At 38.2% G+C, this 13,965-nt stretch overlaps 1 protein-coding gene across 11 annotated transcripts in view; it reads right to left on the reverse strand.

Annotated features, from left to right (window-relative positions):
- Positions 1-13,965, reverse strand: part of RGS7 (regulator of G protein signaling 7) — a 243,014-nt gene that overhangs the window by 23,544 nt on the left and 205,505 nt on the right. For 3 of the 11 annotated variants that reach the window (XM_039569097.1, XM_019287541.2, XM_039569103.1), the window contains 3 exons: positions 7,732-7,918; positions 4,906-4,995; positions 3,589-3,642 (listed from right to left, as the gene is read on the reverse strand). In XM_039569097.1, the coding sequence (XP_039425031.1) occupies positions 3,589-3,642; positions 4,906-4,995; positions 7,732-7,918 (331 nt within the window). Of the gene's footprint in view, positions 1-2,254; positions 2,320-2,705; positions 2,787-3,588; positions 3,643-4,905; positions 4,996-7,731; positions 7,919-13,965 lie in introns of those variants that run through there. The other 8 variants (XM_039569098.1, XM_039569099.1, XM_039569105.1 and 5 more) reach the window with 5 other exon arrangements.

Below are 13,965 nucleotides of genomic sequence, written 5' to 3' on the forward strand. Positions count from 1 at the left end.
TGCTCCATGACTTAGACCTTTAACTTCCCTAGTCCCTTGGGGACCTGCAGGTGACTGGACTTCTGTTATTCTCAAAGAGAAAGCTGAGGGGCTGAGCTAGGCAGGGAGAAGCCCAGAGCACACTGTCACTGCTCTCTGTGCCTCTGACTCAAAGCTGTGACACACGTGGTTGCCCATGTTAGTCCAAGGCAATTCCCCTGTCTGATGGCTTCATTCCAGCAGCACTGAAGTGTATGTGCTCTATATTTTCACATAGTACCTGGGAGCATAAGTGAGGCAGACCAAGCATACCTGGGGTTACTACTCAGATACAAACTGTAAAGTGTTCAATAACAAACATTACATCTAGCAAATGCCAGTTTGCTATTACTTCTGTGTATTTTATGTGAATGCACATTCTAATTCTAGTTAGAATTCTAGAATGTGAATTCTAACACTATCCATATTGTCTGCTGCAGACTGCCGAAGGCATTAGCAATTTTGCACTATAAAATCTACAGAGCAGCTCATTAGTCAGTTTTTAAACTGAGCATTTAGGCCTTTCATGAAGTGTACCAACTTACTGAATTTTTTCTGGGAAGAAAACTCTTCAATGTCAAAGAAACTCAGAGCTGAGCCTAGTATATACCTCCACTTCTATTTTTTCTCCATCAGACTAAAATAATGACTCATTATAATAGGTTATTTCCATGAAATTCATGAAATAGTACAGAGTAATTTCCCTCTACAACGTTTCTAAACTTTCTATTTTAACAAATACTTTCTGTAGCAAGTATAACCCAATTTCAATTAACGTTGATCAGGAGCCTCTTAGAGTCAACAAATCAGATTATGAATTACGAGTCCATCTTCTCAGATTGAGTCCCTAGACACAGCCAAGGTTACTGGGGTTTTTTTAAACACTTCAAATGGAAAAAACTGAGTTCTAATTTAGTTTAATACAAACCCACTTTGATACAAGTGAGGGAAAAAATGCAGTGAAAATTAGTCTAAATATTGCAAACCATCAGAGAAGAGAAACTGTAATTTTCATCCCACTAAATCAGAGATGATAGCACTTATCCAAGTCGTAGAAGACCCTTTTCACACCTATTTTCTGTATTAATCAGTAGAACAGATCTATTCCATGGTCCCTCACTTCATAGTTGATCAAGTTAATCAGTACACTGTAGAATATTCTGAGAAATGTTTCCCTTATCCCTGCTGATTGGAACCACTGTACCAAGGTGAATAATTACATATTATAAACTCATCACAACCAAGAACAAAAGTGGAAGAACAAGGATGCCTGGTGGAAAGAGGTCCTGAGGAAGTGGGTGACATGAATTCAGTCGTCTTGGAAAAAAGCTTTGCATTTGAGCATCCTGATATTCTGGATTAATTTGCAAGCCTCAGACCTGTGAGTCTAGTAGAGATTATAGATCTAGCAGTGACATGTTTTTCTTTCATACCTGACCCGACTTGACAGACTCCACCCAGGTTAACAGGTAGTAGTTGGAAAAAAAGCAAAACCACAGATTTTATTTCACAGTTTGCTCTGTGAAAAAGAAAAAAATCTCCCTCCTCTATCGAGATACTAATGTCCAGAAATCCTCCTAGTTCACAGCTGGTTTATTGGGCCTGCCAAGCATCTCTGGCATGCTGCTATTCTGGTACTTCTGCCCTGAGATTAGCAGGATGAAAATCAGGCACGGCTGCAGGGCACAATGCTCCAGTGTTTGTACCCAGAACTGCTGGTTTGTCTGTAACGCTGCTCTGGGAGGGATTTCAGTGTCTCGCAAGCTTATCTTCACATTTCCCCTTTTTGTGCTGTATTCCCAACCCATCCACCTGCAGCTTGCTATTTCCCCCCTCATGATTACCTGTTTACATTATGTTTACCATAGCCAGTTCCCGACCCCTGGGCTGCCCAAAATGCCATGAATAAATGTAGCATTGCAGCTTGCCAGGCACTGTGACTGGGAAAAAGTTTGGTTCTCAGAGGTCCTGGATGTATTACCCACTCTATGCACTCTCTTTTACAGATTTTTTATTAATATGGAACTTCCTACTGAATTATAGTGGAATTATCATGTACAACACTATCATGTACAATGTTGTTTTATAGATCCAACCTGTTTAGACAACACACAAATCACAACTGCAACATGCTATGGCAACACCACCATGCAAAACATTGGGGTTTTTGTTTCAAACATTGGGATAGTTTCCTTTGTGGCTGTTTATTTACTTTTAGTGTCCTTTACTGACTTTGTCCCATTGAATCCAAATTTCTTCCTGATTACAGTGGATTCAAAGCATATTACAGGAAGCCTTTACCTATAAGAAAGTAGTTAAAGAATTACTATTTTGTTTTAAAATGTGAGATATTCCCACAGCCTCACAAAACTTTCACTGTGTTTGTTTCTTTTTGTGATTACTGGGAAGTATATATGTATTTTTTAAATACTTGAGGCAACGCTCTTGAGCCTCATTATAGGGGAGACAGTTTCTGACAACTGCTTCTCCTTCCCTAGAAACTAAAAAAAAACAAAAACCATGATCTTTGCTGAAAGCTCTCATATTTTTCACTTCAACACACACAGCTCCACTGACCAGGTCACAGAAAAAGCCACAGACGCACACGCACACACACACAGCAGCGTCACCTGCACAATTCAACAGACAATGCAGACAAACTTGAGTATAATCCAAGATCTTTCTACCTCTTTTCATAACAGGTTAGTGCTCGCCCTCAGTGTTGGTGTACAGTTTTTATGGCATGGAAAAATAGGGATGTTTCTGCCCTACAAAAATAAATGCGTTGAATTCTTTAGTTTGAACTTTCACAATGTAAAAAAAAAAAATCCCAAAGAAACTGGATAAGTAAAAAGAATCCCAAATATCATGAAATCAGTGGATCTTTTGGCAGGTGGCAAAAGAACGCCCACACAAAATCTACCAGCCTTTATTTTTTTTACCTTTGAAAAATAGCTTTCGAAAGTTATACATTGAAAAGAAAAAAAATCAGTTCCTGTAGTCCATTACGAAAATGAATCCAAATCAAACCCTTGCACAATAACAATATGAATTCTTTGGCCCTGTAGAAGCTGTTAGACATCAAGGAAGATGGGGAAATTATTATTGTTTGTTTTTTCCTGTGCCCAATTAAAAAAAGGGGGACAAAGTCTTTTTTAGTAAAATAAAAAGAAGACAGGATGGAAATCCAATGTATTCAACTGTTTTAGACTTAGTATTTAAGAAGGCACCAGAAAAAGAAACAACATCAAGCATGTTTTCACAGATTTTTTACTAAAATTATAGGGGGGGGAAATGACTAATTTCATGCTTCCTAATGCAAAAAGCATGGCTCCCAAAGGTCCATTCCTCCATGTGTGACTATTGAGATCAGCGGGAAAGGGACTAGGGAGGAGGGGTTGTAATGAAAGCACACTATAAAGCTGTCATTCCCAGGAAAATCCACAAGCTGTGATGAATACACTTTTAACCCTCAGGTTAGAGAAGCAAACGGGAAAGTAGGGATCAGTGAGGGGAAGGGGAGAAGGATGTCCCATCAGGCTTACTAGTCTTCCGAGGCAACAAACTTACCACATTGCGTGTGAATTTCTCAAAAGATGTTCGACGATCCAGAGTGTTTTCCAACTTAAATTTGAAATAAATGAAACAAAGGAAACAAAAAGAAAAAGGAGGGGAAAAAGAAAAGCAAGAACAATGGAGTAGAAAAGAAGGTTTGATGAAACAATGGACTGCAAAACAAAGTTTGTATAAATCAGGAAGCAAACACAGGTATGAGGCTGTAAAGGGACTTGGCAAAACAGGGGATGGGCAAAACAGATATAGTACTGGACAAAAATAATTTTTCATGGGGATCAAACTGGTTTGAATTTAAAGAAAAACTGAAAGTAAAAAGAAATAATGAAGTGCACATCTTGTGTTAATGAACTGACATTCACAAACTTAAGGACTTCACACGGACAGTTGAAGCTTTCTGGTATTTTCAACATCTCTCTCTATATTGGATCTTCAGAAATCAATGTTTGAACAAAAAACAAAATCACACAGTACTTTCACATAATTTTAGGTTGTCATTATAAACAATAGAATGCTACAGTGTTAATAACTACCTTGTTCCTGTAACAGTCAGGGCCCTGATTTTGCAAGGCACAGGGCTCCCAGCTGATTCTAGGAGATTACTGTTTAGAGCCCACTAACAGAATTATTTATCATCATGGAAATCTGCATTGTACAAGCTGCTCCACATACTCTGGGCTGTGGCTATTCAGAACCCATTCCATGATCTGGACTTTTCTAAGCAAATATTACATACCAAGTCATGAACCTCTGTTTGCCAAAGTGTGACATGATCAATCTTTCAGGTCAGATTCCTAGCCTACTCAAAACTATTCATGTAGTAATAGGGAAAGAAACAAAATTAGGAAGCCCCTATATTTATAGTTGAAGTTAGAAGTTATTAATATGAGTAAGATTGTTTCTAAACACATTCTGTAGCTTTCATAGGTGGAATAAAGAGAACAACAATTATTACATAAGCAAACTTGCAAACATGAAAGACTATTCTTCTGGGATTTTATTTTATTTTTTTTAATGTATTTGTAAAGCACTTTGCAATTTAAGGTGCTTCATAACAGAGAAAACAGTACAATATGGGATGTAAAAATAAAAATAAGTTTTGCTAGATTAACTTATTGAAACATGCCCGCATGCAGGATATATACACATATATGTATATTGAACTCCTGTGTGTATGTGACCCTCCAAAAACGCCAAGCTGGTCACCTACCAGATATCCAGTTGCACTGGCACAGGGGAGAGAAGACTGAGTATTGTTGCAAACATAACCACTGCTTTGCACAGTGGCAAGACAAAGGCAAGATGGACCAATACCTTTTTCTTGGCCTGTAGCAGCTCCTGGTAGGCACTGGATCGTATAAAACGAGGATAAGAATCACTTTTCATCAGTTTGTAAATGTGCTCCTGAAAAGGAAAGGAGGAGCTGTTACTCCCTTGAAAGAAGACACATGTAAAATGGGAGGCAGCCACACGTTTTGGCTGTGGAATGTACACCAGCTAGCACTACTATGAATAGGAAGCATTACAGGACAGCAGGTTTCAATTCTGAAGCTAAGGCTTAATTGCTTTCTATTCTTAAAGCAGAAATACCACCCATTTCTTATATATAATTACACAACACACCTTTCTTTAATTTATAGACCAAATTTTCCAGTACAAAATTATTTTCTAAGAATTGACAACCGAGTCCTAGCTTAAGGCCCAACTTCAAACCTCCCTTACATTAGTTAGTTTAGCTAAGTGATGAAATTAGGAGATTTGGGTCCTTCCTCATCAGGTTTTCTGAATTAGTTTCTGGAGATACTCTTGTGATTTCAGAGGCTAGGAAGAGGTACTAGGTTTTGTGCTTAGGTTAGTGAGGATTTCCCCTGGCTACTCTTGAAAACATTCTTTGACAGATGTTTAGTCTGCTCACCAGCTAACAATATAAAAAGGAATACACATATGTAAATTGAAAAACAGTTCCAGGCTAATCTAATTTTCAACATATTAATTCTTCAGAAGCGTATAAAAATTTGGAAACTTTTATCCAGAAAATAAATTACCAGAGCAGCTTAAAAAACTTTTAATTTTGGAGCATTCTAATTTCTGAAAAAGATGAAAAAAAATCTCTGATGTAGGACACTTGATAATTCTAGTTCTGATTATATGCTAGAGGAAAGATCTTTAGAAAAGCATTCAGAATAGGAAATGCTCTCAAAAGTACTTTTAAAAGATCCTGAATTGTGTTAGCTATTTTCGTGGAGTTTTTCTTCTACTCAAATTCTATTCTTTACTGTAGGAAGCCTGTAGCACAGCAATTGGGAAACAGCAAACAAGCTGGAAAGTAAATACTGTTTCTCAGCTTGGTAGTGCATAAAATTAGTGAATATAAAAAAAACCAACCAAACAACCCCAAACAAAACTCCCCACTTTATCTGAAAATTAAGGCAAGGTAAAATTAGAGCTGTTATTTAACTTTTGCTGTATTAGAAACCTTAAAAATTATTCTAAATGTCTTTGATTGTATTTCTTACACTAAGCAGAGAAATTCTGGTGTATATTCAGAACTTAGACTGGTTTATCTGGGGAGGTTTTTTCCCGCTCAGTGTTTGTGAAAGCAGACAATGCAGTCAACAGAGAGCAGAAACTGGTGATGGGCATGAAAATTTTATTTCTGAACATTCTTGTAAAAGCAAGAATAAATTAGGCTGTATTAGTATCATTAATGTACACATTAGCCAGGACACATGTTAATGCACATATTTAGCACAATCAGACTATTTTTACTTACGTGTCCCATTTTACTCATGTGTCTGCATTTGACATGGAGTTTCATCTTTCTGTATTTCCAGTCCAGAAATGCTTTTCATACATTTTTAACCACAATTAAATGACCCACCGACTTCCAGAATGGCACACAAGTGGTCTCTTTCCCAGCTGGCAGGCCAAAAAGGGCCTGTTGCAGAGGCAGAACCCTACTCCTGACAAAACCCTCCACCTCAGATGGACACTTTAAAGCTCCTAAAGCTTCAAGTGAGAACGCAGCAGGTGTAGCCTCTCCCTTTTCCAGAGAAATTGAGGCTTCCAGGTTTAAGGTTTTTTGCTGAACTGGATGGACTAAACAGATGTCCTCTCCAGGAGGAAAAGTCCTGCTTGCATAAAGACTGAATACTCCATGTCTCTCATAAACGAAGGACAAAATTACAAGAAGAGAGATCTGGAAGTAAAAGGGTATTGAATTTTTACACTTACTAAAAAAATATAGATTGGATACTGCAAGGAATTTGTCTTTTATCCATTTAACTGCCAAGACATGTTTTTTTAAAACCTTTGATCTTGCTGGATTGTTTATTTGTGTAATTTATGTCTTTGCTATACACTGCAGTCTTAAATCTCCAGGGGTCAGCAGATGTAAGCAAAAATTGTATGTTTGGTTTCATGCAGAGTACTTCAAAACAATGGGTATGACATAGGATCTAATGAAAATTTTATTGTTTCTTCATAGGTTGCTATTCTCATAATGGAAGTATTAAAAGGAGGTAGAATTATTCCCCTTCATACTGAGGACAGAGGCATTGTCCCAAAGAGTAGAAAGTCTCAATTCAATTCCCTTCTCTCCTTCGTGGGGCCTGCAGAAGCATCTCCTGACTCTGTAGATGATGACCTAATAATCAAGCTGTAGGAAATTCTGCAGGGATATGATTTCAATCTCTCCTTTTGACACCATTTCATTTTGCACTAATAATTAAATTTTCATCACTGGGCTGCTGATGAAAATGGAGGATGATACCAGTTCTGCTACTTTTACTGTGAATCCAATTATTTTCTATTACTTTTCTCAGAAGTCTGCAAAGATGAAATATTAAGTTATAAGTCACATGAAGTGTTGCATTTAATACAGAAGTACTTCATTTTTTATTCACTACATGCTTTCCTCTATTCAAAGTCCACTTGAAGACTGTATATCAAGCACAGAAATTTCATTAAGAACTTCATATGCCTCATGAAAGAAAGAGTGTTACACATTTGCATTGCCAAAATGGCATTTTAGGAAACAGGGCATTATCATTTAATTCCCAAATACATCTCACTTACGTATATAGGTTTCACTAGCCAATATTCCATTTCAGATGTCCATTAACGCAGTTGCAAACTGACCTGAGCATCTTCAAATGTGTATCTTCCAGGTTCCTTCACATTCTGAGTGGTTTTGTCATAACTTTTTGAATCTAGGTTGATAGCGCTGGGTGCACCTGGAGCAAGAAATTCTTGCCAGATTTCTTGGACACGAGCAGGAACTTCACGGATAGGCCTCTTCTTCAGGTCTTCTACTGCTAACCAGAACCTATGGCACAACACAGCATCTTGACTTCCAGCTCAGGATAACCACTAATGAAGTGCCCACATTCTTTCTTGCTTTTAAAAATAAATTAAGTAATGGAGGTTTGCATATAAACATGCTAAAATAAGAAAAAGCTGAGTGATTTTATGTTGGGATCAGCATTCTGGTATCGTGTCTCAAGGCAATCAATCCACCTTTGGAAGCAATTTTTAGAAGGCTCTTCATGAGATGGGTAGGAAATCCTTCATTACTTATGTATGGATAACATGCTTACAGGAAAATTTCCATTTAGCTGGAATTAAACTGAGCCTTCATTTTGGCTGAACCACAAGGGCTTATATTACCTATAAACTGACTGCTTTTTGACATTCCCTCAAAACCTAATAATTTATATTCTTGCAATCTACATGAGTCTCTGAGTCCTACTAAATCCTAAACTCTATAACTGTACTTTTGTTACCCACAAATCATGCATAAGTTGCAAAAGCATTTGTTTTGCTAATTATAATTTAACTTCTTTTTTCAGCATTCCATTTATATGTATATTTTTCCTAAAAATGCTGAATGGAATTACACATTCTCTCCGCTGCTGCAGAGCAATCCAGTATTGGGCAGCCAAATGCAGTGTGGCCAGTTTGCTGTATCCACATTCAGTCTGGAGCAAGATCACTAAGAAGGTCTTGAGCACTTTATGATCATAGCTAACTAACTATAAGCTTCATTCCATTATTTCCTCTACTGGTGTTCAGACCAGACCTTCTCATGGCACAAAACAATCCTAAATTAATTTAGGATTCCATTCTTAGACATGTTTCAGACCGCTTAGTTCTCCCCCAAATCCAAGAGCTCCACTGAAGTTTGACTTTGGTAAGCACACAGTATATACCATCACAACTTTTCGTTATTGTTCTGACACAGCTGACCCCATGAAACAGATAAGCTGAGTCTTGAAGCCATTTAACTTTGAAATCAGATGGATTATCCAAGGCTTGCAAATAAATTGGGTGCACCTTTAAAATGTGATTCCAGCCTGCTTACACTGTGAGATCAACTTAAGCTCTCTTAGGTGACTTCAACAAGGATGGGATAAGAGAGAGGAGCAGTGAAACTGTACACAGACCCCCAAGAAAGCAAAATGATACCACCCTCAATCCAAATTCTAATTTAATTATTGCAAAACTCTTAAGAGACGATAGTAAAGCATAGCAAACATTACAGTGTTCCTGCTATAAGCTATTCTTCACTTGAGAACATTTACCTTTCAGGAAGCAATTATTCCTTCATATTCCTGTTTTGAAATTTCTTTGTAGCACAGATGGAAGGAGCCTGTGGTCATTTTTCACAAGCCAGTATGGTCAGCTTCACTCTACCAAGAAGACTATTTTAGGTATTTCTACAACCTTCAATTTCAATAGAATCTAAGCACAATTTTTTCATCTAAGATTCTCCAAGAGACAGAGAAGCAATATTGTCCCAGTTTCGCAAATATATTAATAATGTAATAATGTGGAGTGGTTTCTCCAAGGTCACAAAAGGGGTCTGTGCCAGTAGAACTCCAGTTTCGAAAATTCTGGGTAGAATCACTTTTATATATGAACTACAGTTGAATTGAACATAGCTCTGCACAGAGCCTGGGGATGTATCCTGAGAACCTGATGGCAATGCAGCAAGAAGAGAGGCCTCATAACTCAAGTTTAAAAACTGCAAAGCACACAAACTCTAATTCAGTTCCCTCTCTCAAATTTGGGCAACCTACTTTGGTTTCCTTAATCTGCTTTCGATATTTGCATTTAAAAGCACATATCCTGCAGTGCTAACCCCTTCAAGTGCATCTTCTGGGATTGACTGATTACTCATGTGTCTCCAAGTCAGGTAAGGAACACAAAAATGAAAGGGAAGGATGCTCTTTGTAAACACACATTTTCTATCTCCCTGCAGGCCCCCTGCGGAACCAGCTCAAAGATGTCACTTCCTTGTGTGTTCCATTGTATCACTGCCAATACTTCTGGAAGTCACCACAAACATGCCTCAGGATGCTATTTTCTTTTGTAAGCAAACTGTTTTCATATAGTAGGTTATGCTCAATTATGAGGAAATAGATGGGAGATAAATTCCAATAAATTTAACTTCTATGCTTGCAGCATAGAATAGGTAGGTTGCATAGACCCATTCTCACAGGCTGAACACCAGTTCTTTGATAGATTAATTTAATTTTACCCTTCTAACAATAGCATTCAAAGACTACTAAAAATGTGAAGTCCTAAATACAGAAACCTCTCTAAAAGTGGGAAGAATTATGATTTCTGTGTTATGTCATGTCTAGGGAGCTTATTTCACAGCCAACACACATTTCAAGATTTTAATCTACTTACTTATCTTTTAAGAAAAGATGCCTGCCCTCCTCCCACAGACAGTTGAATTAAATATTCAAAGTTAGGAAATGACAAAAATAAGGCTGCCCCCCTCCTGCATTTTCAAAAATAACTTTTTCCAATATCCCATGGCAACCAATAGCATGGATGAAGTTGAAATGGAGTCAGCAAGACCTCAGCACAGGGCCTCAAATCCAAAGAGCTCCCGGTATCATTTTACAGCTCCTTGCCTCATGAGTGTGACCAGAGCAAGGGAAGACTCCTGTAGCAAAAAGCACAGTCCGCAACACTGTGTGCAAGGGCAGGAGAGGGGAGAGGGGGAACTGCATTTTCTGAACAATGATATACACAGACTTAGCGCTACTTTGTGTAAGGAGCTAGAACTCAGTCCGGCTGCCCTTGGATGAAACTGCATCTCCTGTGGGTGGAGGTTTGCTTTTGCCATGGAGACCCTCTCTAGAAGATGCTCAGCACTGTTTGAACAGAGACCTGAGTAGCTGAGTGTAAACCTTGCTGCTGTCTTCTATCCCAGCATTTGGGATAGATAGATAGATTCCCCCTGCCACATGCTGGGTCACACAGCAGACACACAGCAGTGAGGGTGTGTAGTGAGTGTATGGTAGTAGTACATCCAGCCACATGGACTGGTGAAACACATGTTGCAAGATACCTGGGGATTATGTCCTCCAGCTGGATTACTTTCAAAGCCACAGTGGCCTCATGGAGAAATAGCACAGCCGCAACACAGCTCTGTCCCATTAACTGACCTAAATGCCAGGAGCAGCCAGATCCCAGACCAAGCCAATCAGTTAAGTTTAGCCCATAGGAACAAAGAGTGAGAGAAAGGCAATGGTTCTCCATGAAATGTGTGAGGTATAGTCAGTGTGGAAACAGTGAAGTGGGAGTTATGTGGACTTTGCACTCAGTGCATGTGACACAACAAGTCAGCGGCCAGACCTTACGGCATTTTCAGAAAAAAAAAAAAAAACAACCTAAACAAACTCTATGAATAAAATCACTTAAGATTTTTCCTGGGGCAGGAAACACTGCTCTCTGATTTCTAGAATCCACCTTCTTCCCAACTACAGCTTCAAGCTTCAAGGCATAGTAGAACTGAAGGATTTCAAGAATATGACAGAGAAAATCATTAAATCTTGCAACTAGTTCCTTCTCATCTACTCTGCAAAAATGGCAACACTGCTGGCACTTGGCATTTAAGCTTGAGTCTGAATGAGCAATAACTCATAGGCAATTTCATCTTTGAGGATTAAATTTTGGTCAAGTTATTAGCACCCAAAACAAGGCCTCATAATCACCAGTGTAAAGGATAAACATCTCACAGAATATCAGCTTGCAGCAAGATGGTTAAACAGAAGTTATTGATGGAAAACATCCAAATCTAGCAAATTTCTCAGTCCCTCTCTTCCGAGATAACAAGAATGCAAAGTCCCTTTTTCCTATTTAGTCACACATTACAGAGCTAATAAATAAGCATCAAAGGAAGGGGCAAGGGGTCCGGTGGCTTTTCCTTCAGTGTATCATGGAACCTAACCTGGCACTACTCTCCCTTCACTAATTTAGGTTTTCGCAGTCCTAGAGCTGCTTTGGAGATCACACCCACTGCAATACTGCATAATGATTTAGACAGGCTTTCATGTTGGCAGGTCTGAAATTAAATAATCTTTACAGGCTGCAACTCCTACAAAATAATCAGTTGGGAGCAAACCTATAGTCAGGATACAAATACTAACTTTCCAAAGAATTCTGCTGCATTACAGACAAAGGAAGGATAATAATAGGAATACAATTTCCTACAAGAATTAAAGAAATTAGGTCTCCAGTTGCCAGGTTGCAGTAAGTTGGATTTCATAACCTCACTCTTTGAAAAGTCCTTTCTTTAGTACTTGGACAGCCTTGTGACCAAGCTCAATAGTACTGGATCATGCTTGAACTTTAGTCTGGTGAATTTTAAACAATGGTCACCATTTTGTAATAGGCAGTGGGAATTTCATAAATCTATTATCCAAATCATATGTTACTTCCGCTATTTTTTTCTGTGTATAGAGCAGCACACAAAGCAACTCCTCAAAAAAATCTGCATGGTAACAAGAGATCACAAGTCAGCCTGCATTAGGTGAGTGCAGAATCCAACCTGCAAACTACAGTCACACTGTAATGAAGTTACTGCACTGACAGAACTGTTTAGACAGCTTTATTCCTTTGCTGTGCTTTACAACACCTTCAGAGAGTGAAATACTATTAAGCCCCATTTACAGGCAAAGAAAAAGCACAGAGATAGAAAGTAAGACGGGGAAATCTGGTTATATTCCTGATCATTGCACAATTCTTAGTATTAAATCATGGCTCAAGTTCCTTCATCCTTTTTGTGTTCCTTAAGACAGGATCTGTATCCACCAAGAATGATATTCTCAGACAGCTCAGACACTCTCAGCCAAAGTCAAAGTGACAGTAACACTGGGACTTTTTGCTGTGTAAGACCATTGCACTTGAATAGAAATGGTGTATCTGGTAGTCTTATCATTTCATGGGGTTGGTATTTCTTTCACCAGAATGATGTATAAGACATCTAATTTACTACCAGCGAAGCTCCTGTCATGCCAGCAGTCCCTGCTGTATCCTGTGTACTCGGCTTGAAAGCTTGAATGCAGGGTCCCAGCCACCTATCCAACTATAGGCTTGGCAGTGTTGTAAATCTTATTGTGATTAGATCTGTAAAAGTACAAGAACCAGCAGCTGATTTGAGTTGAATTCGTTGCAGTGGGAAGATGTGGGTTGACATAATTATTTTTCTCAAGGTGACTATCAAAATAGTAAAAAAAAAAATACCACTAAAAACCCCCAAATTACCATGATGGAGTTAACAAGTGAGCAACGAAAGTGGTGGTCTTCGAAGGTGTTATCAGTGGTAATGCTTGAAATCATTGAGCTTTTCACTTCTGTTTTTGGTGTCTAAAACATTTTGACAGCCATACACAACAAGCTTTACAAATTCATGTTTTCTAACCCAACTTTACTATGTGAACCTAATGGTGGATTGATTTCCCTACAGCTTGAGAATTTACAAATATAATTCTGAGCTTCTGAGACAGTTTTCCTTCAGTTAATTATCACAGAAAGCACCTTTTCAGAACAAATTTATCCCCTGCCTGGCCTGTAAGATCATATTCACCATTACTCAGATATTATATTTTATAATGCCAACATAAGAATTTAGAGGGAGAGACAGAAGAGTAGATGGCATATGAAGGAATCATCTCTGAAGAAATTTCTTGGGGGAATTTTTCTGGATCAGTTACTTGCAGTTTTCCTGTGGTTAGTGTTGTAAATAGGATTAGAAGAAAGAGTTAGGGATTATGCGGGTAACAGTCTAGCTGGCAGAGAGACAAATTAATCACAGAAAAGCACCAGAAACTGCAGCACACATTGGGCTCAATAGGTTCATGTTTGAACAGCTGCTCTGCATAACAAATTACCAGGATGCTATTTAAATAATAATTTTTTTAAATTACTTTCCTTTTCTTGGTTTTATTCTGAGTTTTAAAAATTAATTTTACCAATTGGACTTTTTAATAAGAAAAATCCGTATCTGTGACTAATAAAGTCATCAACATACACATACAGGTCAGGCTGTATTTGTGATGCAAGGTTAATGTTTGA

Source organism: Corvus cornix, chromosome 3, assembly GCF_000738735.6.
Source record: "Corvus cornix cornix isolate S_Up_H32 chromosome 3, ASM73873v5, whole genome shotgun sequence".
NCBI lineage: Eukaryota > Metazoa > Chordata > Aves > Passeriformes > Corvidae > Corvus > Corvus cornix.